Source organism: Amblyomma americanum, chromosome 3 (assembly GCF_052857255.1).
Source record: "Amblyomma americanum isolate KBUSLIRL-KWMA chromosome 3, ASM5285725v1, whole genome shotgun sequence".
In the NCBI taxonomy this organism is placed as follows: domain Eukaryota; kingdom Metazoa; phylum Arthropoda; class Arachnida; order Ixodida; family Ixodidae; genus Amblyomma; species Amblyomma americanum.
In genome coordinates this window covers 214,503,478-214,530,637 of record NC_135499.1, presented here as the reverse complement: position 1 = coordinate 214,530,637, position 27,160 = coordinate 214,503,478, and the positions used below count along the sequence as shown (strand labels likewise).

General features: G+C 46.9%; 1 protein-coding gene across 1 annotated transcript in view; it reads left to right on the top strand.

Annotated features, from left to right (window-relative positions):
- Nucleotides 1–6,827: 6,827 nt before the first annotated feature.
- GlyRS (glycine--tRNA ligase) overlaps nt 6,828–27,160 on the top strand; it is a 43,029-nt gene continuing 22,696 nt past the window's right edge. Inside the window, exons 1-9 of the mRNA XM_077659959.1 lie at nt 6,828–7,134; nt 7,244–7,345; nt 8,512–8,614; nt 15,635–15,776; nt 18,773–18,861; nt 21,489–21,565; nt 23,353–23,498; nt 25,189–25,338; nt 25,962–26,124. Of these exons, the coding sequence (XP_077516085.1) occupies nt 6,907–7,134; nt 7,244–7,345; nt 8,512–8,614; nt 15,635–15,776; nt 18,773–18,861; nt 21,489–21,565; nt 23,353–23,498; nt 25,189–25,338; nt 25,962–26,124 (1,200 nt within the window). The 5' untranslated portion in view covers nt 6,828–6,906. The remainder of the gene's footprint in view (nt 7,135–7,243; nt 7,346–8,511; nt 8,615–15,634; nt 15,777–18,772; nt 18,862–21,488; nt 21,566–23,352; nt 23,499–25,188; nt 25,339–25,961; nt 26,125–27,160) is intronic.

Here is a 27,160-nt window from a genome sequence, read left to right as displayed (position 1 = left end):
CTGGCTTCGCATGCAGTCGCTGGACACGGAAGCATCGGAACACTAATCTGTTCTATATATCTTGTGCAGTTCTGCATGTAATGCTTTCGCATTCTCACACGTAAGCAACTTAAGTGTCTCTGCCGAATTTTTGTTCCTTTCGCAGGCGGAGAGTGCGAAGCGGACTCATCTGCGCTGTTGGCTGCATTATGCCGCCAGGAGAAGGAAGAGTGGCGTTGGTTCAGAGAAGGGTATTCGCGCATGCGAGCAGCGACACCTCAGGTGTTGTCTCAATCCGGTGCACTGCCTCCCGACCGGGCACCTTATTAAGAAGTATTTCAGAATTTTTATTTCATCGCGGAAGCCCACTGCATCGCCATCCATCACCGAGTGGTATAATCTCACCCGCAGACTTCCCGGACTTTGACAGGAAAGCAAGCCAATCAGGCTGACGCAACAAATACAGGCGCGCTATCTTTGCTGGGAAGCCCTTGCCTGCAGTCTGGAAAGGACGCGGGAACGCCTTAATTTAGACCAGCAAACTAGAAGTCGCAACCTTGAGTATGCGTTTCTCTGCGCCAGTTAAAAGATGCCGACCGGTCTGGCGCTTGCTTGCCAATAATAGCCGCCGTGTGTAGCCGCACCCGCCATATCTGTCCGAGTAAAGTTGCGCCTGTAGGAAGCTTACTCGCACGATGAACTGAATGTTCATAGCAACTGACACGCATGTGCAATTCAGTTTTTCCTTCCGACCTCTTTTAATACGCACTGCCATTTCAACATGTTTGCCTATATTATACAGGGTGTTTCACTTAAAGCTGTCAGCACTTTTTACGAATAGGCTTTCTGAGCTACAAAAGCGTTCTCTTTGGCGTAGCACTGCGTAGCGCCGTAACATTGCTGCGGCGGCCGCGTTTCGATGGAGGCGAAACGCAAACGGCGCCTGTGTGCTGTGCGATGTCATTGCACGTTAAAGATCCCCAGGCGGTCGGAATTATTCCGGAGCCTTCCGGCACCTCTTTCTTCGTTCACTCCCACCTTAATCTCTTTCCTTACGACGTGGTTTGGGTGTCCACCGATATGTGAGACTATTACTGCGCCATTTCGTTTCGTAAAAATCTATTTACCTGGGAATCTTCAACGCGCACTGACATCGCGCAGCACACAGGCGCCATTCTATGCCCTGTGGCCGAATAATTTCGACCACCTGGAAATCTTAAACGTGCACTGACATCGCCCGTCCATCTCTTGATTTCGGTATACACTCTCTTAACGTAGTACTAGAAAAAAAGTCTTTTCGCAGGGCGTAAAATTTCGTAATGGTGGTGGTGAAAATGTTTTATTGACACGTCTAGGAGCAAGCAGTTGACATGGTAGGGGATTCCTAGTCCGGAAGTCTGTTGGCAGGTGTTCGAAAATGTTCCAGAATCCGTCACTATGACCCTTCTTTTCGTTTCGCGTCTCGCGTTCACGGTTCATCTGCTTTTGTCATCCTACCGCCGACAACAGCTGGAGCTACTGGTACGTTTGTTGCGAACCTGATGCGGACTTTCGATTAATTCTCACCTATTCGAACAAGTACCCGAATAAACCTTAGTATAAAACTAAACTTACCGCCAGACGCCACCTATGTTCGAAATTTGAGCAGGAGCTAAAGGCTCGGGGCTTGACAAAGGCGCTTGTCCTCTCGTTAAATAACCTGGCATTGAACTGTATACTCGCAGACGAAGTACAGTGAACTAGTGAAGACAGTGCAGCACGCTGCGGCGGCTAGCACTGGAGTACTTCACCACCCATTACTGGCAAAGTTTTCTGATCGAAATCTAGGCGCTGGAATCGCCCGCTGTTGATTGGGTGGTGGTGGTGGTGAAAACTTTTACTTTGACAGAGGCTTTTGGGACACACAGGCCCATATGCCACCGCACGACCTAACTACACTAAAACGTTCATGTTCCTATGGTCCATGACGTCGGCAGCCCGGTTCGTGACGGTCATCTGCCGGTCCCGGTCCTCAGAGCGTAACAGAGTCTCACAGTCCTCCCATCTGGTGAGGTGCTCCAGGCCCCGCGGCAGCGTATCCGCCGGGCATCGGAATAGATTATGGGCTAGGATGGCGGTGGGGTGGTTGCAGAGGGTGCAAGAGGGGTTGGTGAGCGTTTGGTGGTAGCGGGACATAACATAACGGAATGGGAAGGTTCGCGTCTGGAAGCGGCGCCATAGGGTTTGGTGGCAATTAACAGGTGAGTGATGTGATGGCGGGTAGAGCTGTCACTCTGCGCGGTGAGCCTGACTCAGCTCACTGAATGTGCGCATTTAATGCGTTTCTATGCCATGCCGAGCTCTCATATGAAAACAGAATTAGCAAAGGCTTGTGCTCGGGTAGGTGGAAGCCCACCTTGCTATCCAGATGACATGAACAGGCGCTACATGCTTGAGGTATCACAAAGATGGCGCATGATAGTTTCTCAGGGAATAATTCATACATACATATACACAAGCGCACGCACATGATACGCAAGACAATAGGCGGAACACATACCGGCTGTTGCGTAGGTAAGATAAAATCGACAAAAAATTATCTCGGCCTAACCGCCCGCTTCTCCAAGCTCAAATTTTGCACAGAGGTGGCATTAGGCGGTCAGTTTTGTTTTGATTATGTTTGGGTGGAGCGCTTGTCTGATTCGGTCTAAATCAATCGGAAACCTCCATTGTCTGCGGCGACGGCGAACCAAAACAGCAAGGTACCAGGTAGAGAAACCAGCAGAACAGGACCTGGTACCACGCACCAACTGGCCCAGCAACTTTGGCACGCTACTATGGAAACAAACACGGAGTATTTTACGCGGACGCCATCGACCCACATCATGGGGGTTGGTACACAGCCGCAGTCGTTCACCAAAATGGGCTGCTGTAATGAGCAGCCCACCTAGCATTTGTAAGGAACGGACCCTTAAGGACCGATCCACTAGCTCCCTGTAGATATTTTGAAAGTAAAGTTTTTCGGTCAGTCAGTCAGGCCCAACAAGCTAGGCTTCTAATCTCTGGAAGTACAAACAGCACAGAGGATATGCGCGCATACCAGGAAATCACACAATACTACAGACTAAATCGTCAGATTTATCCGGGAGCGGACAAAACGCTCAATAAAAAAGAGGAGGTTCTTTGGAGGAAATTACCGACAGGGGTTTTTCCCAACCCAGTACTCTACAGCAAGTGGCATCCTACAGTATTCAGGTCAAAGTGCAAATTTTGCGATCAGCCAGCAAATTTGGTCCACATGGTGTGGACGTGCCCGGCTAAATATGATAGCTCACGCACTATAGAATCCTGGGAGGCTTTGCTCCGCAGCCCAGACCCCAACGTCCAGCAAGACATCATCGGTCAAGCCCTTGCTGCTGCTGTATCCCAAGGGATCCCGGCCGACGGCTAGGGCCGACAGGGGAGATGGACTTCTCTCCTGGCGTTCATTGACTGGTGTTACAATAAAGTTGTTTCTCTCTCTCTCTCTCTAGTTTCTATACACTTCACAGTTCAGAGGTCGTCTTCATCTTGCGATGTCTTCGCCCTATTCAGTGGGTGGAGCCCCTATTTCAGGGCCCCATTGGATCTGGCAGCTTTCACAGCATGTTGTACCAGCCTTCGTTGGAAGGCTGGATTGTGGCTGGAAAGCAGCCAGCAAATTTGGTCCACATGGTGTGGACGTGCCCGGCTAAATATGATAGCTCACGCACTATAGAATCCTGGGAGGTTTTGCTCCGCAGCCCAGAGCCCAACGTCCAGCAAGACAGCATCGGTCAAGCCCTTGCTGCTGCTGTATCCCAAGGGATCCCGGCCGACGGCTAGGGCCGACAGGGGAGATGGACTTCTCTCCTGGCGTTCATTGACTGGTGTCACAATACAGTTGTTTCTCTCTCTCTCTCTCTAGTTTCTATACACTTCACAGTTCAGAGGTCGTCTTCATCTTGCGATGTCTTCGCCCTATTCAGTGGGTGGAGCCCCTATTCCAGGGCCCCATTGGATCTGGCAGCTTTCACAGCATGTTGTACCAGCCTTCGTTGGAAGGCTGGATTGTGGCTGGAAAGCGCTTCCTCCCACTGCTCCCGACACCGTTCTTTCTGATTATGGAAACTATAACTGTCCTTGCACTGCCACGTTGTGTGATACACCGTGTGTCTGCCTCCGCATTTGGGGCACGTGTCCCTGTACTGCGTTGGGTACATCTTATTTAATATGAAAAGATTAGCTAGGGTTTCTGCTTGGAGCCTCCTCCATATGACCGCCTCTTACTGAGTCAGGCTAGAGTTCTGTTCCGGATATCTTTTCCTTGCCCTCCTGTAGTAATAGGTGATTTCTGAGATGGTGGGCATTACGTTTTCTGAGGCCCCCTCCGGGCTGAGCGGATGAGAGGCTCGGTTCGTGTGAGCTCGAGCGGTCTCATCGGCCCTGAGGTTGCCCCATACTTCCGCATGTCCAGGTACCCAGAAAATAACCTGCCTCGCCTGGTACTTTTTTTGGAGCCACTTGTGCTAGGACCTGTCTTGCACATTTACCTATCCTTCCTTTCGTATAGTTCATGCACGCCTCTTTCGATTGCGTTAGGATGGTTAAAGATTTTTCGATCCGGTTGCCTTTGGCGATCGCTAGAGCAACTGCGAGTTCCTCGCCCTCATCAACCGTACCGTTTTTAATGGATGCGCTAGCAAATTCTGCGCCCTGCCAGTTGAGTGCTACCGCTGCCATTCTCACGTCTCTTTCTTTATATCTGGACGCGTCCGCATACACTGCATTTTCTTTGACCGCCAGTTTCTCTTCGATGTATTTTGCTCTCGCCTTTCTCCTAGCCGGGTGTAGGTTTTGTCCATGTTTTTAGGGAGTGAGCAGAATTTGATAGGGCTCTGATGTTGTCGGGGATGTCTGCTTCCTTTTCTGGTATTTTTTCTAAGTTGTACCGCAACTTGTTTGCACCAGCCTTTCCTTTTGCGTCTCTAGCTGTGCCTCTTCCAGCTCTTCGAAAGCTTCGAAGCTTTCATAGCAATGATGCCGATAGCGCCATCACGCGCCCTCCGGACGAATGAGCACGCTACCGTGTGGGGAGGCTGCGGAGAAACACATTGGAGAAACGGGAGAAACGCAAGGTGTGGGGACTGGGGCAGTAGCGCGCAAACAATGCTTGCTGCTCCTAATTTTGATGAATGAATGAACAGTAGTCAAGAAAGGACTTTAAAAACAACCGCGCAAACGCTTTCTCCCCGTTGCCCTCAACGGAACGGAAGAGCTCTCGTTCTCGTTCCTATGTTGGGCGCAGATGGCGCTACTGGTACCACTGCAGTGAAAGCGTGCTCTTTTGGTCCATCGTCACTGCAGACGACGGAGTGTTTCGATGAATCATGACCGAATTAAGCAAGTACCCAACCTAAACGCAATATGAAGCAAAGCTGGACTCCAAATGCCACCTTTGTGCGAAATTTGAGCCCGAACAAGCGAGCGGTTAGGCCGTTTTTTTTCTTTTTTTGAATTTTTTTCTGCACTACGCAACAGTCGGTAGTGTGGACAGTTTAACTCCGTAAATGATATTAGTAGAATTTTCTGAAGAGTTGGCGCACTACTTTTTTGCAAAAGTACATAATGCGAGCGATAAACGTTGCACTGCCTCTTGTGGCGGTACTCACACGCGTCGCGCAAAATCAAAACTGGCGTGTGAACGCAGCGTCATCTTTCGGATGTGTTTGATATCCTGGAAAAATGCTGAAACGGCTTAAATGTATCAATAACATTTGTAATGCTAATATACTTGATTTGGTTAGGAAATGTTAACTATACTAAAGAAAATACTGTTGAATCATATATATATATATATATATATATATATATATATATATATATATATATATATATATATATATATATATATATATATATATATATATATATATATATATATATATATATATATATATATATTTAGAACACAAAAGTGGCACTTGATAGTGTCACTTTGCCACTTGTTGTGTTCGAAAGCTAATTCAAGCTCAAACGGCAGAGATAAATTTTTCTTTATTTGTTAACAGCTCATCACCTTGTAAACGAAACTGAAAACTAATGCTGAAAACCACCTGAAAACAGATTATGACAGGAGGTCAAGGAAGGAGGGAATTTGAGAGAAAAAGATAGTCAACTACACATGTTAAAAGCGAAATAGGGCTGCGTTTTTATGGAGGAAAAACGCTAAGGCGCCCGTGTGCTGTGCGATGTCAGCGCACGTTGAAGATCCCCAGGTGGTCGAAATTATTCCGGAGCTCTCCACTACGGCGCCTATTTCTTCCTGTCTTCTTTCACTCCCTCCTTTATTCCTTCCCTTACGGCGCGGTTCAGGTGTCCAAAGATATATGATACAGATACTGCGCCATTTCCTTTCCCCAAAAACCAATTATTATTATTATTATTATTATTATTATTATTATTATTAATTTAACGAGGGAGAAATTATAGGCTAGGTGACGCAAGCTGCCGCCCCATACAAAGAGTGATGCTATTATCATCTATCCACTTTAAATCATTCCACAAGAGAAATAACAAAAGAAAATTGTAGAAGTAAAGCTGTGTCGGCATAATAGCGACATTTGCGAATACTACACAAATAATTGCACTTTTTTTTTAGCGTAAAAGAGTTAAGCAACTAATACTGAAAAATGAACTAACATTTTTGCCAGTTTTAAAATTATTATGAATTTACGTTAAGTTTGTAAATAACTTGCTTCTCTATTGATACAAACATGGCGGCGCGCAAAACGGCTTCAAAGTCTCTAACTTCCACCTGTCGTTGTTGATGTCTAGTTGATTGACGGTCTTGTTTTGTTTGTATTTTAACTTTTATCAAGCGCCGGTTGAGCGAGTGGACATGTGCGAGGCGAAACGAGTCCGAGGCGAATGATCGTTGGGACTTTCGCCTATATTTTAGGAACCGTAGGTACTACCGCCTGGAGGTCGCCTTGGCCGCTTGCTCGCCGCTTCTCCAGGTGCCACGTGTGCTGCAAACTCCCTCCCAATTGGGGTTCAAAGAAAGTTCGTCTGAGGAGGTTGGTCGCTGCTCAGAAGATGGCCACGCCGGAGGTTTGTCAGGTCCTCGAACCTCTCAGAAATGCCGTCAAAGAGCAGGTAACTGCGTCTCTTTTACCTCAGTTCGAGTAATTAGTGACCGTTCGTCGCAATGGTGAACTGACAGAAAGAATTTTTCGTTGTTTCTCGCTCTTTCCATTCATCGCAGGGCGACTTGGTCCGGAAGCTCAAAGAAAGCGGAGCGCCGGAGCTGGACGTCAAGAAAGCTGTTAATGAACTAAAGGCTCGAAAAAAAATCCTGGAGGACAAGGTACAGCGGCTTGTCGTTTTTTTTTTTCTCCCTTCATCTTCTTACTTATGCTGCTATCTTTAGCGCTGAGTGAACAGCGTGCTTGTAACATGTTGGTGTAACCATATTGTGCGTTTGACAGCAGCTGCTTGACACAGTTTCATCATCCTGTCCCGAAACCGCCACTGTTTCTTCTGTATTGCGGGGCGCTCTTCATATTTGCCATAGGTAGTTAATTGGGAGCCTGCAGACTTCTCCGAAATGTTGTTCCTCGAATTTAGTGATTTTGTGGAAACTTTTATAGACAGGTATTCAGGCCGGACACGTACATTTCATGAGAACTCTGCGATAGCGTTGGCGTCTGTGCGTTTGCGAACGTGAAAGTGCTCGTAAAGAGGTGAGCACACTTGCAAAGAGCAGAATGGCATTTTTACAGGTTTAGTGTCATAGCGACAGAGAGTGATTCCATTTGTGGGGTCAGCTTGAACATTGTTCATACTTGAACATGTTCAAGCTGGCCCCCACAGTGGAATCACACTAGGTTTTTAGTTTTAGCTTTGTTTTTCAGACGTTTTTGTACATGTTCAAGCTGACCCCCACAAATGGAATCACACTAGGTTTTAGCTTTGTTTTTCAGACGTTTTTGTTATCTGTCAGTGTTTGGCTAGCACTTTTGCGACTGAAAATTGAAGTAGCCTCATGTTTTTTGTTTATCACCCACTTCTGTGTTCCTGAAGAGCCAGCCTAGGTTACCTTATCCACACTCTTTCTCTGTTGCTTTCCTTTTCATCATGCTTATAGTCCTCTCTCCCTCATCCCCCTATCTTTGCCCACTGTGTATATATTCCACTCCTATTCGCACTTTTTTTTTTTCATTACAGTTGAAAGTCAGCAATGTGTTCTGTGTGTCTTCTTACGTCCCAATGTTCAAGCTGGCCCCACAAATAAAATTGTGAAGGGAAGCAAAATTTTAAAGCAGGCGCTTAGTTTCCCAGATAATACTTGTGCTTGCGCGTAGCCGGGTAGACGTACAGACCATGCAGTCACAAGCAGCTTGCCCCTAGCAAAGCAGCTGCATTAAGATTTCACTTCATTCGCTGCCGGCACAGCACTTGAGTGCTGTAGAAAAGCGCGCTCATGTCTGTACATGTTACCTTGGTATGTTAAAGAAGTTTTTGTTCACGCAGGAACTCCAACTTGCTCCTCCAGAGGTTGGCTTTGACAGGATACGGATGGAGGACCTACTGAAAAGGCGTTTCTTTTATGACCAGTCATTTTCTATCTATGGAGGTATGGCAGCAGTAATGTTTTCCAATATAGAAGCACATGCAGTGCATACGTTTTTCAAACAACACTTGCACTCAAAAGAAATTTGTGTGGTGTTTGCTGAAGCTCAGATTAATTTAGTATGTACTATTGCAATCATTAGTTTATGGGACGTGAGTGTGCGGAGAAAATTTTTATTTTAGTGCAGTCGCGTAATCTAGTGGCTTGAAATGTGTCACAAGGTGTGAAGGGACATGCATGTTTCCGCTGGTAATAAGACTGCGCAACTGGGTAACGAGGTAGAGCTGCAATGAATTTTTTTCTGAGAATATGCATCCCGTAATATTTTGATCGCGATAGTACCTAATTTTGTGCACAATGAAAAGAGTAACAATACTGCTTTATGCAGCCTAATGAAAATAAATTGAGGTCTAGGTTTTAGCGTGACATAAAGTTTGCTGCAGTAGGTTGTGTGTTGACTAGTTACACTAGTTTTGCAGTTCTTTCTTATGTGCACTCTGATTCTTATGTGCACTCTGATTCGAGATCTTACCAGCTTACCAGAGTTGTCACTGCATCATGGTAGAGCCTTTTTAGGCTCTTGATGTACTTGTAAAGAGTCACGAGGGAGGCGAGAGTCATCAGGGCAGCGAATAGCATCGCCGCCGCGGTGGCCCAGTGGTTATGGCGCTCGGCTGCTGACCCGAAAGACGTGGGCTCGATCCCGGCCCGCAGCAGTCGAATTTCTATGGAGGCGAAATTCTTGAAGCCCGTGCACCGTGCTTTGTCAGTGCACATTCAAGAACCACAGGTGGTCGAAATTTCTGGAGCCGTTCACTACGGCGTCCCTCATAGCCTGAGTTGCTTTGGGACGTTAAACCCCCATAAACCAAACCAAACCAGTGAATAGCGCCATGAAAAGATGGCTAAACCACGACGACGAAGAGGTTCGGCCAGCCTCGGCGGCCGGCTGCCGCGCGCGTTGGAGAGCTCGAGCTTGCTCTGAAAGTCCATTCTGGCGCCGCCGCTGCTGGGTCAGTTTGTGCAACGGTTACGCCGCCAGCCCTTTCATCTCTACAATAAACCGCTCTTCACTTGGTGGAGGTTCGGTTTCCCGTCCTCGTACCACTCTGGACCTCTGCAACCGCACGCTACCGACCCCCACTATGCCCGCTCAGCCCGAAGCCAACCACCAAGCCGTGCAGGTGGGCTCACCCATCATCTGCTCCAGTGCCGTCCGGCAGTGAGACCCCGTCATCTTCAACGGGCACTGAGATCAAGATGTTGAAGTTGAAGACTGGCTGGTCTCGTACGAGCGGGTGAGCCGCCATAACAACTGGGACAACTGCATGAAGCTCAACGACGTCATATTCTATCTGAACGACATTGCCAACCTCTGGTTTCGGAACCACGAGGCTGATAGTCCAACATGGGCTAATTTCAAGACGTTTGCAGAAGTCTTTGGCCGTCCCGCAGTACGAAAACTACGCGCTGAGCAATGTTTGCGCGTTCGGGCTCAGCATGCGGGTGATTGAGAGCTTCACCGCCTGCGTCGAAGATGTGGTCGATCTCTGCAAATGTGTCGACCCGTCTATGCCTGAGGCCGACAGGATCAAGCATATTATGAAGGGAATTGACGACGACGCTTCCACATGCTGGTGGCGAAAAGTCCAACTACCGTCGCTTCCGTGTACAACCTCTGCCAAGGCTATGATGAGTTGTGCAAGCTATGCCTTGGCGCTCGTCGCTCACTCGTCGTGCCTAGTGAGTCCATAACCGGCCTGGCCGTCAACAGTGACCTGTTGGGTCAAATCAAAGACTTCGTTCGTGATGAGGTGGCCCAGCAGCTTTCGCTCCTCTCAGGCACACACTCTTCGCCCCCGGTCCTGATTCCTGAGTTGCGGCACACCATCGCCCAGGAGGTAGCCGATGCACTTCCAGCTCGTCGGCAGCCGGTTCCCGTAGCTCCTCAAGTCAACCTTCTCAAGATGCAGCCAGCTCCCGTTGCTGCACCTTTGGGCTACGGTGCAACAGCTGCAGGCCTTGGCCTATGTTCCCGCCCCAGTGCCTCCGCCTGTTGCTCCTCGATTCCACCCAGCGCTGGCTGCTCACAACCCTTGGCGCACGGCTGATAACCGGCTGATTTGCTACGCTTGCGGTCTCCCGGGCCATGTCGCGCGCCTCTGTCGCCGTACTCTGCCTGCCCCTGTGCCACCCCTGCCGGCTTACACCCCGTCGTACCGCACCTTTCGCCGATCTTCAGGACCATCACCCCCAGCGCCCTCTTCTGACCCTGCTCCCGGCCGCCAGCCATTCGCTTCGCACCGCTCATCTTCCCCTCGCCGTCGTTCCTTACTGTACTGTACTGGACTGTACTCTTTGCGCCTTCGCCCGTCCTCGCCGACACCTACCTCTTCCATTTGCTGTCCTCGACATACGCCTCGACATACGCCTCGACATACGCCTCGCCCTATCAGTTCACCTTGCTCCGTGGAGAATGCCTTGGACACATTGAACACCTTGACCTGCTCATGCCTTTCAACGATGACGCTCTTTGTGGTGGTACCTCCGTCGCCGTCCTCACACCACCTAACGCTGTCTCCGACCTGCTCTTCCAGGAAACGTTTCACCGTTCAGTGGCCAGCGACCTTGACCCAGCTCACCGCGAGAAGCTCCTTGCCCTGCTTCACAAGTTCCGCTCTTCTTTCGACCACCAGACAACTTCTTTGGTCCGCGCGGCCACCGTCGTTCACCGCATTGATACAGGACCTCATGCCCCTCTCCACCAGCGCCCCTACCGTGTGTCACCTCCAGAGCGCCGTGTCATCGCTGCACATGTTGACGACATGCTGCACCGCGGCGTTATCCAGTCCTCTTCTAGTCCGTGGTCGTCGCCCGTCGTGCTCGTCAAAAAGAAGGATGGTTCGATTCAGTTCTGTGTTGATTATGGTCACCTAAACAAAATTACGCGCAAGGACGTCTACCCAATACCCCGTATTGATGACGCCCTCGACTGTTTGCAAGGAGCCGAGTTCTTCTCCTCCCTGGATATCCGTTCCAGCTATTGGCAAGCCGCCATGCCTGAATATGACCGCCCGAAAACAGCTTTTGTCACCCCTAACGGCTTCTATGAATTCAACGTGATGCCATTCGGCCTCTGTAATGCTCCCGCAACGTTTGAGTGCGTGATGGACAACATCTTGCGTGGCCTCAAATGGCACATTTGCCTAGGCTATTTAGACGATGTTGTCGTTTTTTCGCCTGATTTTCCGACACACCTTGAACGCTTGCACAAGATAGTGCGCTGTCTCACCGATGCTAGTCTCCAACTCAACCTCAAGAAATGTCGATTCGGAGCCCGCAAACTGACCATACTCAGCCGTGTCGTTTTCAAAGATGGCATCCTGCCCGATCCGGAGAAACTTCGTGCTGTCACAAACTTTCCCAAACTGACTTCTGTTAAGGAGCTCCGAAGCTTCGTGGGCCTGTGCTCATATTTTCGCCGCTTTGTGCACAACTTCGCCTCTATCATCGCACCGCTTACGAAGCTCCTGAATGGGCCCACCGATCTGTCTGCTTCGAACGAAGCCTGCGACGCTGCTTTCGCTACCCTCCGTCGTCTTCTGACTTCACCACCGATCCTGCGCCATTACGGCTCCAATGCACCAACCGAGTTGCACACCGATGCCAGCGGCGTAGGCCTCGGAGTCATCCTTGCACAGTGTAAGGCTGGATTTCCCGAATACGTTGTTGCTTAGGCAAGTCGTGCGCTCATAAAAGTCGAATCTAATTACACTGTTACGGAAAAGGAGTGCCTCGCCATAGTGTGGGCACTCACAAAATTTCGTCCTTACCTTTATGGCCGCCCCATCGACATTGTTACTGACCACCACGCCCTCTGCTGGTTGGCTACCCTCAAAGAAACTTCTGGACGCCTCGGCTGCTGGGCCCTTCGTCTTTAGGAATACGACATTAACGTCGTATATTGGTCGGGCCGCAAACATTCCGACACTGACGCCTTGTCACGCTCACCTCTGCCGTCTCCTACGCCCTCTTTGTCCTTGTCCGCCTCGGCGCTGGCTGCGCTCACAGCCACGGACCTCCCCATGGAACAGCGTCGAGATCGATGGATTTCTTCGCTCCTAGATGCCCTCACTGCGCCGACTACGGATTCGTTACCTCGGGCCCTTCGTCGTCAAGCTTCTCATTGCACGATTCGCGACTTTCTACTATATCGCCGCAACTATCACCCGGATGGCCGCAAATGGCTCTTGGTTATTCCTCGCCAACTTCACTCTGAAGTTTGTGCGCATCACCATTCCGACACACAAAGCGCTCATGCAGGATTGCTGAAAACCTATGAACGTTTGCGCCAGCAATACTACTGGCGTGCAATGTACAATTTTGTTCGTCGTTATAGGCGCTCCTGCATTGCCTGTCAGCAGCGCAAGTCCGCCCCTCGTCCCTCCCCCGGCTTGTTACAGCCATTGCCTTGCCCAGCTCTCCCCTTCGATCGCGTGGGCATCGATCTGTATGGTTCCCTGCCGTCCTCGCCTGCCGTGAATCGTTGGATTATAGTAGCCGTGGACCACCTCACTAGGTATGCGGAGACGGCAGCCCTGCCCTCGGTTAGTGCTCGCGACATCGCATCCTTCCTCCTCCTCCATCATTTCATCCTGCGTCATGGCGCCCCTCGGGAACTTCTCAGCGACAGCGGCGTGTTTTCTTATCTGACGTCGCTCACGAGCTGCTGAGAGCGTTCCACACCGTCCATTGCAATACCACTGCCTAGCATCCCCAAACGAACGACCTCACTGAACGCTTCATCCGGACTCTTGGAGACATGCTTGCCATGTACATTTCCTCCGACGCCTCCAACTGGGATCAAGTACTTGCATTCGTCACTTATGCTTACAATACTGCCTCTCAAGCCACAACTGGTTTTTCTCCGTTCTTTCTTTTATGTGGCCGTGAACCTTCTTGTCGTTTGGATACCATCCTTCCGTACCACCCCGACAGCTCGGAATGCACTTTCCTCTCTGACGTTGCCCGTCATGCCGAGCAGTGCCACCAGCTAGCTCGCTCGTTGACGAGTACCACTCAAGGCCTCCACACATATGCGAGTAACCGCGGCCAGTCCGCCCAGGACTTTCCCACTGACTCGCTCGTCCGGTTGTCTGTGCTGGCTGCCTCCAAGTTTGCTGTTAAGTACCTCTGCCCTTACTGTGTCTTGGAGCGCACGTCACCTATGAACTATACCATCGAGCCTTGGATCCCCTCTTCGGATCACCACTGTCGGGGCTGCGAAATTGTTCATGTCAGCCAGCTTAAGCCATACTACGACCCCCTTATCATCTCTTCGCCTTGAGTCGCCAGGATGGTTCCCTCTTGTCGCCGGGTCCGTTGCAATGAAGAAGAGGTTAGTGCACCACCATCAACGATGACGAAGAGGTTCGGCCGGCCTCAGCGACCGGCTGCCGCGCGTGTTAGTGAGCTCGAGCTTGCTCTGGAAGTTCGTTCTGGTGCCGCCGCTGCTGGGTCAGTTTGTGCAACGGTTACGCCGCCAGCCCTTTCAGGTCTACAATAAACAGCTCTTCACTAACATTAAAAGCAGTCTCTTCTTGAACAGTCCTCCTTGTCTTCTATACATGCACACCAACTCTTCATAATGCCTGAGTGGCAGGGAAACAAAACTCTTGCAGTTAATGATGAAGCCAGGTCATCATACATTTCAGATTTTATTCCACTGAAAAATGCTTTGAGAGATACAAACAATGGATGAGAGTCAACTTTTTTGAGATCCATCGTAAACAACACAAAAAAGAGACGAAGACAGAATAAGCACAACACCATTTGATCCATTAAGTTTAACATTGCAAAGTGCAGCCCTCTGACCCTTTCTGCGGTCACCTGGGCCACTTGTGAGCACGCATGGCTGTTGTGTAGCAAGCAACCCCGAAGATGAGCAACCCTGAGAACTTTGACTTGATTGCAGGCTTCCGGTTAATCTCAAGCTGGCCACAGCATGATTACATCAGCTGCACTGAATCCTCTAAGCGTCGAGCTTACCACTAGTACTGCTGAGAGGTCATTTTGCCTTGGTGACAAAGTACGACGCCACTTTTTGCCTACCCAGCTGGTCTCTGGCTACTGGATGCACCACTTGCCCCCATTAATTTGTGCTGAAGAAAAAAGTCTCGTTAAGATTTATAGCGTCTTGCAATGTCTGTACACAACTAAAGCCGCCGCGATGGCTCAGTAGTTATGGCACTTGGCTGCTGATTCGAAAGACGTGGGTTCAATCTCCGCCACGGTGGTCGAATTTTGATGAATGTGAAAATCTAGAGATTCATGTACTGTGCGATGTCAGTGCACGTTAAAGAATCCCATGTGTTCGAAATTTCCGGAGCCCATCACTATGGCGTCCTTTGTAGCCTAAACCACTTTGGGATGGTAAACCCCCATAAACCATAAGCCAAACAACTTCTTAAAGCCAGAGTCAATTTGATGTGCTGTCAAGCTTGCAGATACAAGTGATTTGGGAATTGCCCGGACTAAATGTGTTTAAAGAAGTTTCTGAATGGGTAAACTTTCTGTCAGCATCAATTTGAGATCATGTGGCTGTTGAGTGCATTGAAATTAATCGAGGATTGTAGCGATCTCATGTGAATTTATTTTGATAGTCTTAATTGAAGACTGCTTTCTGCTACTGCGCCCTATTAACACACCTCAGGGACAGCTCTGATACCTAACTTGTGGCCTGGTGGGAATTTTTCAACATGGAACCTAATCTAATCAGTGTTTTGCCAGCATAAACGTGGTGACTTGTGTAAATGCCCTTTGCAGTAGTGGGGCCCTGTTCTAGATGTTGCAGCCAACGCACTAGAATGTTCAGCAAAAGTGATGCAGCTGTTACAGCACGTGCTTCATGCCCACAGCATTGCACATTATCTTGAAGGTGTTATTATTATTGATTCACTGTGCCATTTTGTGCCGCATGTATTCAACATGGCCATATTTGTTGGGAAATGTTTGTGCATGCAGGTGTGGCTGGACAGTTTGACTTTGGGCCCATGGGCTGTGCCATGAAGACCCAGCTGCTCAACCTGTGGAGGAGTCACTTTATTCTAGAGGAACAGATGCTTGAAGTGGACTGCACAATTCTGACGCCCGAGCCTGTGCTCAAGTAGGCACTGCTCTTCCGCTGCTTTTATACTGATGTAGCTGAAACTGATTGTCAAGACATTATCTTTTTTGTCTAGGTGGATTTGGTTAGTATAGACAGCGGGCTCTTTCGTTGCATGTATCTTTATGTTTGTTGGAAGCACAGCACTTTGCTCTATTTCATGCATGGCAGTCACTGCTGTGGAGGCTGCAGAAGTAGCGCGCCCGCAAAAGCATATTACTCCACCACATATCGTTCTTTCTTCTTGAAGCCTTGGTGAGTGCTTGGACAAAAAGAAAGTGCGGTATAAAATGAAGGGCTACCATTGAAAATCATGGTCGAAGCTGTGAGGTGCTAACTGTTCGGGCACTGTGGCTACAATTTTCACTTGGTGTGAACTACTTTTTAGGCCTGAATGCAGTCAGAGCAATTTGCCGTTCCAGCCACGTATTGTACCGCCACATGTCATTCTTACTTCTCAAAGTCTCGAGCCGCAAGGCAAAAATGTGGTAAAAGGTAAAACGAAGTGCAGGAAGTAGTCAGTCATGATACTTGAGATTCGTCGCAACAAATTATGCTTGCGTTCACTTTCGTTTTGTGGCGAGCTACTTTTTGAGCATGAACTGCACAAGCTTGCGTGAGCAAGCACACTAGCCTTGTCAGCATTGGCTGCTACATATGAGTTGAGTATAGACTGCATGCTCTACATTTTTGTACATGCATTTAGTACCACAACAATAACTGACAGAAAGAGTTGAACCAGTGCCGCCTAGCATGCCATAGTGGCAAGGCTCCAGAGAACGTCTTTGAACAGGCGTCAAGACTTCTAATCTCCCTATCACTTTAGGCATCGTAGATGCTCTCTCAACCCTTGTGCTGCTACTCTTGGAGATCATGCCGATTTTATATTCCATATTATTCCTTTTTCTTGTGTGTGTGTGTCTGAATCAGATGATGTACTCACTTGTGGATCCTTTTTTTTGCCATAGTTTTCTTTAGCGAAGCCAGATTTCTGATCATTGAGGACCACAGTCGAATACAACTCAAGAACACAGAGGCAAATGTTCCTCAAAGGAGGCCCTTTCGCCAGTGGCATCAGCTGATTTTTATGACATCATCGTAAATCCCCTTGCACCTGCCATCCCCCTGAGATGTTACACTAGCATATGCAATGGGATTAACTGTGACATTATGGCACTCGGTCATCCTCATTGGCCGGAGGGCCTCCTTTGAGGGGCATTTGCCACTGTATTCCTAACTCATGTCTGACTGTAGTTGACAAATTCCTAAACATTAAATAGCTCGCAGTACAGAGCCTGTAATAGAGATTGTTGGCTTTGGTTATTAATGTGCTTTGCCGAAATAAGTCATGATATTTATTAGAGCGAGAAGCTCTACTCTCCGCATGCAAAGCTCAAGGTCAAAACCGCTTGACAATGACGTACAATCAGGAGGAGGGGCGGAGGTGTGGGTGGTTGTGACGTCAGATCACGTGCCTTGCTCGCCACCGTGGTGCAGCTGCGCTGGGTTCTCGTCGCCGCCTTCCTCGCCTTGAGTAACACGTGTGCCACCGCTCACCTAATTACGTGCTCAGAGTGTAGGGGGACAAAATAAAAAGTGGCTGTCTGGCAAATCTTCGCTAGACGACATCATGGCTGAACAGCGTGCGGGGCCCTCACAACAAACGATCAATCGAAGGCAAGCAAAGTTGGATCATCCGGCTGATATAGCTCAGAGACAAGCTGCATTGCAGGTAAAACCTGTGGCGTGCGATACGCAGACGGATGAAGAACGAGAACAGAGACTGGAGAAAAGTTGTCAAAAAGTGCGTGAACGTAAGGAGAGAAAGCACTTAGCCGAGGCCGCTGCCTCTGCTTTGCTTACAGCGAAGCTCAGGGGAAACTGAAGAAAAACTGCGCCTAACCTTGCCTAACCAGGCGTAGCCGAGCTTTTCGCTTGTCTTACTAGGTTCAGCCGGGTTGAACGGCAAACATATTTTTTCCGAGGAACATTTTTTTGTTGTGTATTTATGACAGTATATAATTTTATCAGGAGTGATTAGGTATTGGAAATGAAATCACGTTGCTAATACCGTCAGTTACAAAAAGAAACTCAGTTTTGCTTACAACTTGACTACATTGCATGTAATTGAGATCTGCAGCAGTTGCATACTAATCTGGTGGCTGTTTTTCTCATGATTCCATTCTGCATGATTAGATTGTAATACCCTTGTTACACCTTGTAGACCTCTCCTGTTTCATTAAAGTCTCTCCTCCTCATCCTCCTCCTCGTGTGACGAGGAGGAACCATTGACAGTCGGGTCCTCTTTTTTTTTTTTTTTCAAATATGCGGGCTGCTCAGCTCTGTGGTTCAAGTGCCGTGCCTTTGTTGCTAAGGGCCTTTGATGTGAAAGGAGACCTTTGAAGCCCAAAAGAGCAGGCTTTGAGGAACGGTGATCGCAGCACTGTTCAGCATAGGAAACCTAAAGCACCTGCGAGAAAATCTAAGCAACTGATAATGTTTATGAAGACTATAAATTTAAGGAAAGCTTTCCCACTTTCATTTCTCAAGCCTAAAAATGTAGCAACGGCAGTGAGTGCCAATGGTGTTGAAGATGATAAAAAAAATTTGCGACTGCTGACCAGAAAAGTCTTTCTTTTACACAGGAAGCAAAAGTAAATAAATTTTAAAGCTCCGTGAATGATTTTAAAAAAAACATGCTTCAGTTCTGAAATTCACATCTAATGCTCACTTCCGCACAGTGAGTGGTGTTGAAAGTTCGACTGTTCTATTATGTAGCTCTACCACTGCTTCTTATAGGTTTTGGGCCTGTGGGGAAACAAGGAACCTTTCCTGTCAGCCTTTGAAGAGTACCATGTGACACGGGTATAAGATTGTCTTGGCCTATAATTATTGGTCTTTCAAATCGCATGTTTTCAAGGAGTCCGAAGCTAGGTTTCTGATCTTGTATGCTGAAAGTAAATGTGCCTTGATGTGACTCTGTACTTGCGGTGCAGGGCATCAGGACATGTTGAGCGCTTTGCTGACCTGATGGTGAAGGATCTCAAGAATGGCGAGTGCTTCAGGCTGGACCATTTGATCAAAGGTGGGCTCCAGCATTCCTGCGCAACATCCTGCCGCTGTATTTGATGCCGGACTGACTTAACCCTGTAGACTTCCTGTTATATGGCCTTTCCATGGTTTCCAAAATGGTGTGGCATGTGATCTTTGAACACCTCAGGACATACTTGCTTATCCTGCAGACTGAAATAACCGTGCGGACTTTGAGTTATGTAATTTGTGAAGCTGACTCAGAGTTGCATGTGCAACATTATGCATTTCAAACTGAGCCTTTCACTTATTACTAATGAATCTCTTCATTTCTTTCTTCCCCTTGCCTTTGGAGGTCTTGCACAGATTTTGCCACTTGTGGCATTTGATTTGCTAAGCAACTTTTAAGCTGCACTTAAAAATGCACTCATACTCTTTGTTGATTTTTTTTTTCACATATAGCTGAGTCCACATATTATGAACAGATGATCATATGGATTGTGTTCATTAGTATATCCACAGTTTGTTGTACAGTTAAACCTGGATATAACGAAGTTGAAAACAGTCTGGGATTTTTTGTTACATGCAGTTTTCGTGAGAAAAGTCGAAAGGGCACTACAGAATGGAAACCAAAATAAGAATTAAATGTAGGCGAAATCACCTTCAAAATGTTTACCGACAGCAGCGTAACTTGAAGTCATAAATGCAGAGAAACATTTTGCGACCGTGCTGATAGTGCGACTGCCGCAGCAGCCGCTGCCACCTCCTCCATGGCTCGCGCAACGCCGCCATGAGTGGGGTAGGGAGAGTGGGAGAGGTGGGGCACTGCAACCGAGCTAGGGGAGAACACGTGGAGAGTGGGAGAGGTGGGGCACTGCAACCGAGCTAGGGGAGAACACGTGGAGAGTGGGAGAGGTGGGGCACTGCAACCGAGCTAGGGGAGAACACGTGGAGAGTGGGAGAGGTGGGGCACTGCAACCGAGCTAGGGGAGAACACATGGTCGCGTCGCCACTGTAGACCGGCCGCGGAGGCACATGCTTCTTCCCGCATGTTCCCTCTTGGTCTGCCCGCCACCGTTGCCCCAGGAAACGGACTCTTTGCATGGCGTCGCTGGCACTCTCTGCCATTTCCGCTCTTTGCCGTTCCCGCTTCAGAGTCCCAACGTGCGAGAACTATCAGTGCCGAAATCACGCGAGCAGCCGCGCAGTGGCGATGAGTGCACACTGCTGTTGCCGTTTCGTTTTTGCAATGCCCTATCATTTTTCGCTGCTTCTGGGCATGAAGTGTTGTAGTGCCATGTGGTATCCCATTCCAAAAACGAACGCAACGGAGATGTGCCGATGGCGCTGGAGCATGACGTGTTGTCTCAACTGTTGTCGCTCGTTGCGATCGTTGACGTTCCTCTCATGTCAGGTCATGCTTTATCGTTGTGAAACTTTTCTGCCAAATTTCGTAACTCGGCACAAGCTGACAGATAGTTGGCTTAGCGAGTTTCTTATATCAAGGTCAACGGCCGCTACATGTTCGTTACATGGAGGTTTCAAATACAAGCGCTATAATGGGGGCAGCTTTGGGGAATTAAAAAACTTCGTTATATCTAGAAATTCGCTATATGGAGATTCGTTACATCCAGGTTTAACTGTAAGTGGACCTGTTGTATTACGGGCAAAGATACGAAGTCAGACAAACGCAGCAATTATTTTTTACAAAATTTGTTATGCACATCCACTTCTTTATCGTGGCACTTTCCAAGCTCTCCATCAAAGTCATATGCTCCTCACTGAGACCCTTGCTGGCAAGCTCCAACAAGCTGCTTTAGGTGCGCTATTACTGCTTGCAATCACAGTTTTCACGGCATTTGGTGGTCGGCTTGTTTCCTCGTCTCTGTTCCTTGACAGAGTAGCGCAACACACATGCACACAGAACTTAACTGTCAGCGTTTCGCCTGCATGGGGCAGCAGCAGAGAAGGAGGAAAGCTGAATGGGGAAGTGATGCCCGCCACTTGACCAGCTAGGTCAGCAATGCATACCATGTGACTAGTATTCAGACGTCTCAAATTTCTGCCATTGGTTGATTACCAGCTGTATGCAGTAGTCTCGCTTTCAACGCTGTCCCTGTCCCGTGCCCACCACACAGCTTCTGCTTCCAGTGCCTGTCACATACGAATGAAGCGATTGACTTTGTAACCTGTCTAGGTGTGATTTGGCTGATGATTTAGGCAGCTTCAATGCCATCTTTCTGTTGCTTTTTGGGTTTGTCGAGTTGTTTGGCGTGAGAAGTGGGGTTGGAGGTACAGGGAACTGGGGATTCTGTACGGTCTCCACACCTTGCAGGAAGCACATGATCTGAGACACAGGGCCATTGCCAAATGTATATTTTGATGGTAGCACCACCCTTATTTGTAAGAAACTACCGCATGTTATAACTGTGGCCATTATAAATTGGCTCGACTGTTTTTGATAGTAGTAGTAACCTAGATAAGTCATTTCAGCCACTTACTACACTGTAAATTGGTTTCATCTCTTCATAAATGGTTTATGTTCTGCTTTGACATTATCTAGCCAAGTGAGTAGGAGCCATGAATTTTCAAGCAAGAATTTGTCTTAAATGCAATGTTCCTTGCACTTATGATACATAGTCTTGTCTTGGGAATTTTATCTTAAAACTGAACTTAATGCAGCTCACCTGGAGAAGTTGTGTGCTGACAAGAAGACAACAGCTGAACAGAAGGCAGAGTATGAGGACATCGTAGTAAAGGTGTGCTACATTCTCTCATTGCTCTCTCTCATTGACTGCATTGTGAAAGAGGCAGCTCTTCGTCAGTGGCAACCGGTTGATGCAAAGCATGCATTTTTAAAATTATACCTTCATTACACAGGCAAATTTGGCACCACTTCTGGCTCGGATGCTTTGTCTTATCAGTTGTCTCTTCAGGTGCTTGGTTTTGATAAGCAAAAGCAACATGAAAGGGACCTTTGAAATTAAGAGTGATAACATTTGTTGAAATGTGATGCCAATAAATTTTTTTAAGAACTGTGGTAGCTAGCTAAGAACGTTATTGCTTTTCGATATAAAGACCTTTTAGGAGGCCTTCTTTAATAGGTAATAACATTAAAAGGACACTGAGTACAAATTGAGTTGGCCTGAATCTATCGATTACCTCATTCTAATGACAAAGATGCTCCTTTCACTGAAAACAGGGGTAACATAAGGCCAAAATATGAAATACAGGTGTCGCCATCATCGGCCGATTTTGCAAGTAAACTGTACAGCATTAACACAGTTATTTGCACCTGTACCCTAGAAGCTAGGTTACACCGCCATTTGCTTCAAAACAGTAATTAATCAGTCATTCTCGGTGCAGCTATCATGAGTTTTAATCGAGGGGCAGGTTGGGAAAATTGTTAAATGCAGTTTTCTTAGCAATATGTGTGTCTTTGCTGCTGGCAGACGTCAGCTTATGCAGAAAGGGCCATAGAATCGATTTTTTTTAGAACAAAAATTGGCTGGAGCATTATTAACATGAGGAAGTGTTGTATAATTCAATAAAAGCAAGAAACCGATCCAGTGCCCAGGCGGTGCTGGCACAGTTTCCTATTCGTCAAGCGTAGAAGTGCACCCCAGTAGTACACATATCATATACGTACTTTTCTTTTTTATTTGCACCCTTTTGCTTGGTTATATTCACTTGATGCACAGTTAATGATTCATGTGGCATGTGAATTTGGTCCTGTCAACATCAAGTGTGTCAGAAAGGCTCTCTTTACTTTGAACTCCGCTTAACACTAACAAACTTCCAGTCCCCTTCAAGTTCAAATTATCAACAGTCCACTGTGTATAACTCAATCTTAGCCTCAGTTCTATAACATTATTGGAGAAGTGAGATTGTTTCTTAGCATTTGCCTGTTGCTTGAAGTCCCTTAAATTTAAAGTTCCTTTAAAGCTTGGAAGTTGTGTAGAGTCCTTGTTTTGACACCAGCATAGTAAGTGAAAATTGGTGCTATGTACAGTTGGTTTGTTCACTACAAAAGTTTGTGGGAAATTTAAAATATTTACTTTTTGGCCATTGCCTTTATCTTTAGTGTAACCTTTACCCTCTTCCTATTGTTTGAGTGGCTTGTTCTAATATGGCTACTTCAAAATTAGCAAACCATTGAGAACACTGAGTGGATAGGCAACACGCAGGAGCTTGGACTCAGTGTGAATGACTTCTTTTAACCTTTGCATTTGGATTCTAAGTGAGCAGTCATACAAAATTCTGATTCCTGTACCCCTTTTCACTTTTTTTTGTAGCTTTGTAAATCAGGTAAGTAAAAAAGAACTTAACCCATTCTGTCTACAACGTCCAAAGGCTAGCAGTGAAGGTTGCAGAGCCTAATCATTCCACATTGTTGAAGCAGGCAGTCACATATATATAGTTTCTGATCTGAGACAGGTTTGCAAGATTGCGATCACAGTTTTCAGTACTGTTAATGTGTGTTTTCATGTAGGAAACTGAGGTATTTTTTGGCTTGTTAACCTGGCTGCATGCTGTTTTGATGCAGTTGGATGGAATGACCAAGGATGAAATGAATGGCATTCTGCGGCGCTTCGCCATCAAGTCGCCCATAACCGGAAACGAACTAAGCGATGCCATTGAGTTCAATCTCATGTTCTCTACGTGCATTGGCCCATCAGGGCTTCTGAAAGGGTGGGTGATAACTTGTTTGTTGACCATTTGGCTCTGGGGTAACATTGCATGTGAGAAGCTCGTCTGAAAGGTACTACAATGGGTTCATTTTGCTTACAAAGTCACATTCCTGTTCATACCTAAAGGAGCACTCCTCTTTTCTTTGTTGTGTGCAGCATAGCTTAAAATAGTTTGATAAAAATGCATAACCTGGAAAGGAGCCCTCTGTTTTGCTCAGATAATTGCAATAGCTTTCTCTGTTGTGTAATTTGGCATGTCACTTGATGGCTGTGGGCATAAATTTTTTGTTGATTCAAGAGTGTTGAGGACACCTAAGAGTTATCACCTTGTGGTCTTGTATACAGTTGTGCCCTATGAACATGACACCCGTTAATGTGGACAACTTGGCAGTAGTTCTTAGGACGTAACTTTTTCAACATGTATCTTCATCTCTTGACGGAAACTCACTGTTCTGGCAATGGACAGGGTGAAAATATCCAGAAACCATTGGGGCCCATGTATTCTTGTTGCCTTAATTTGGACACCGATTAGAGCAAAAGCTTGAACCAGATGGTTCTTTTTATATATGTTAAGTGCATTTAAGGAGCTCTGAAAGGGGCTCTCAATGAAGTTGTGGTACGCCTGGGGGCGTTAAAGGACACCGCTTCACGAATGTTCTGGAGCAGGGATTTTCTGAATGTGTTTCTTAGACGCTGAGCTATCTGTAGTCAAAATTTGTATTTCAGCATCTTCATGCCTTTCCCTCTCCTCTCGTCACTTTTTGCATCATCAAAGGTCGGCGCTACTATGCTAGCCACACCCACTCAGCCCTGCTACTGGCTCTTGATGCGTGCCTCGAGGGCGAAAGGAGCTTCCTGACCTCCAGAGCAACGCAGCTGACTGGCTGTGGCCGTGGTAGCTGTGTGACGTTGGAAAGAAACTAACCAACAACCACTTTTTAGCCGACATACGCAGAGCGCAGCACAGAGGAGAACAGGAGTTTCAAAGAGTCCCCAGAAAGAGCTGGCACATGATTGTAGAAGTGCATTATTTGGCTCAGGTGTTCATAAATACACAATATAGTGATTGAGCAGTATGTGTACTCTCCTCAGAAGGTGTTTCAAGGCTTCCTTAAGTGCAGGGCACCAGAGAAAGGCAATTTGAAAGTGCCTTAGCAATGACTGTTCTTGTTTAGAGGTTCCATGCATTACTTTAGTGATGTGCCAGGTCAGTGCTGCGTTACATTTACTGTCTTCATAAGTGGCTCTGAAGGAAGCTCATTTGGCAGCATCTGCAACGTTGAAAGGCATTCAGCAGGCGTTGGCTGACTGTGTGCAGATAAACACTGCTCATCTGCAGGGTGTGAACAGTCATGGTAGGAGTTAGGTCAGTGTGACATGAGACGCCATCGTGGGCAATTAAGCAGTTCTAACTGCTCTGAATTTTTAGCATAATGACGGCAGTTTAATGCACTTGGAGCTCCAAAGATTTTGTCTAATTTGCAGTTCGCTGTACTCCTCACAGTTTGCTGTTTCTATGTATAGAAACAGACCTTATTCACAAAGTGCTTGTCTTGGATATTTATTTTTTATTTTCTTTCACAGTGGGCTATGTTATGAATGGCTCGGTTTATGGACAGTTTTGCTTGGGAACCATAGTGTCTGCACTGAATGAGGCTCAACTGTGTACTGTTCTTGTTGACACCTTGCAGTTATCTCCGGCCTGAGACAGCACAAGGAATTTTTGTGAACTTCAAGCGTCTGCTGGAATTCAATCAGGGCCGCCTACCTTTTGCTGCAGCTCAGATTGGCAACGCATTTCGTAATGAGATCTCACCACGGTCAGGACTCATTCGGGTTCGGTAAGTTCAGCAGAATGATTCCTATGTCAGAAAGGTGTGCGAATATTCGACATTTCTAATACAAATCAAATATGTTTGATATTGGGTTCGTATTCGTATTCAAGAATTTCCTAATGTTCGGCAGCGATCATACACTGCACAGACTTTCATAAATTCGACCATGGCAAAACCACAATATCTGGGAAAATTATACGACAGTAGAATTTAAAGTGTCAGGAAAGCAATACAAATGCATCCTTTTTGCTTTCTTCAGCATTCATTGCGTGGCCCAATTACTCGGACGCTGCTAGGCTTGACTTTGTGCTAAATTCCAGAAGTGGAGTTTTCCACATATTACACCTGACGTGAAAAAAATGGACAACCACCTGTTCAGAGCAATCACAACAATAAAGTGCACTGTTTCTTTTTCTACAGGCGGTTGCCAGTTATGTATCAATTAATGGATTTCATTTTGCATGGCCGCATTGCAGGTTGCATGTTGTTCTGTTGTCTAATCAAGTAATATACATTTTTGTGCTCATGTTTTTTTACATGGCGCTGAGTCAGCCTAGTTTTGTTAACATCTTGCCAGATGAATGGAATTGAGCTGGGTTGTTGAAGCTGTGTTCGTTTTCCTTCCCTAGTGAGTTCACCATGGCTGAGATTGAGCACTTCGTGGACCCATCAGACAAGGCACATCCCAAGTTTGCTTCTGTGAAAAATTTAGAAATGGTCCTCTACTCGGCTTGCAACCAGATGGATGGGCAGCCTGCTCAAAAGATCACCATTGGACAGGCTGTTGAGAAGGTAGAGGAATGGTTTCTCTGCGGAGCGTGAGCACTTTTGTGAGAATTTTTTAGAGTTCGTAGCATAGCTTTCTTAAAATCATGTTCAAGAGAACATTTTTGTTGACATTACAAGTATTTTTTGTTCTCTTTGTAAAGTTACATGACAAAGCATGCTTGGTCAGGTAATGAACTCCTGCAGTGGCTAATGCTAGTACAGTTGTAATTTTTACTAGCAGACAATGTCCTTAAAATGACACTGAGGACAGATTAATGTTGGCCTGTATCGATTGGATGCCACATTCTGATTTCAAAGAGACCACTTTTACCGAAATTAGAGCTGTTATAAGCTAGAAAAGACCAAAAAAACGAAATACAGGTGCCACCGTAACTGGCCGATTTTAGAAGTCATACGCTTGTATTGACACTGATTTCTTAACTGCTAATTCCAGAGGTTACACTACTCCACCATTCACTTCAAATCAGTGGTACCGTATCTACAGTCGAGCTCGCTTATAACGAACATCAGCGTCCGTTCGTTATATCCCGAAGTTCGTAGTAAGTGGACCACAGCTTTAAAGACAGTTGCTTGTCAAAACACGAAATTTTTTTCTTTGCGAAAAAGTTCGTGATGGATGTCTGTGTTTGCAGTGCAGATCGCAGATCTGATGAGGAAGGTTCCCAGTTTATTTAATTGAAGCAAAGCGTGCTCTTTGCCGAGGCCCTTGGCATAGAAAAGTTGTCCGAGGCTCTCTATGTAGCCCATTGCTACAGGCGCGCTTACCGTAAAAACCCGCGTATAATACGAACCCGAATATAATACGAGGTGAAATTTTAGAGACGCGAAATAGAAAAAAAAAATTTATCCGCGTATAATACGAGTGAGGTAAACCAGGTAAGCACGAAGAAAGGCATTTATTGCAATTGGACACCGCACTTCAATCGCTCTCATCCTCAACAGCGCTTTCTTCGGAGATTTCTTTGTCGGACAAATCTTCCCACAGGCACTCATCTTCTGTGCCATCGAGGGCGTTTGATATGCCACACTTTTTGAAAGA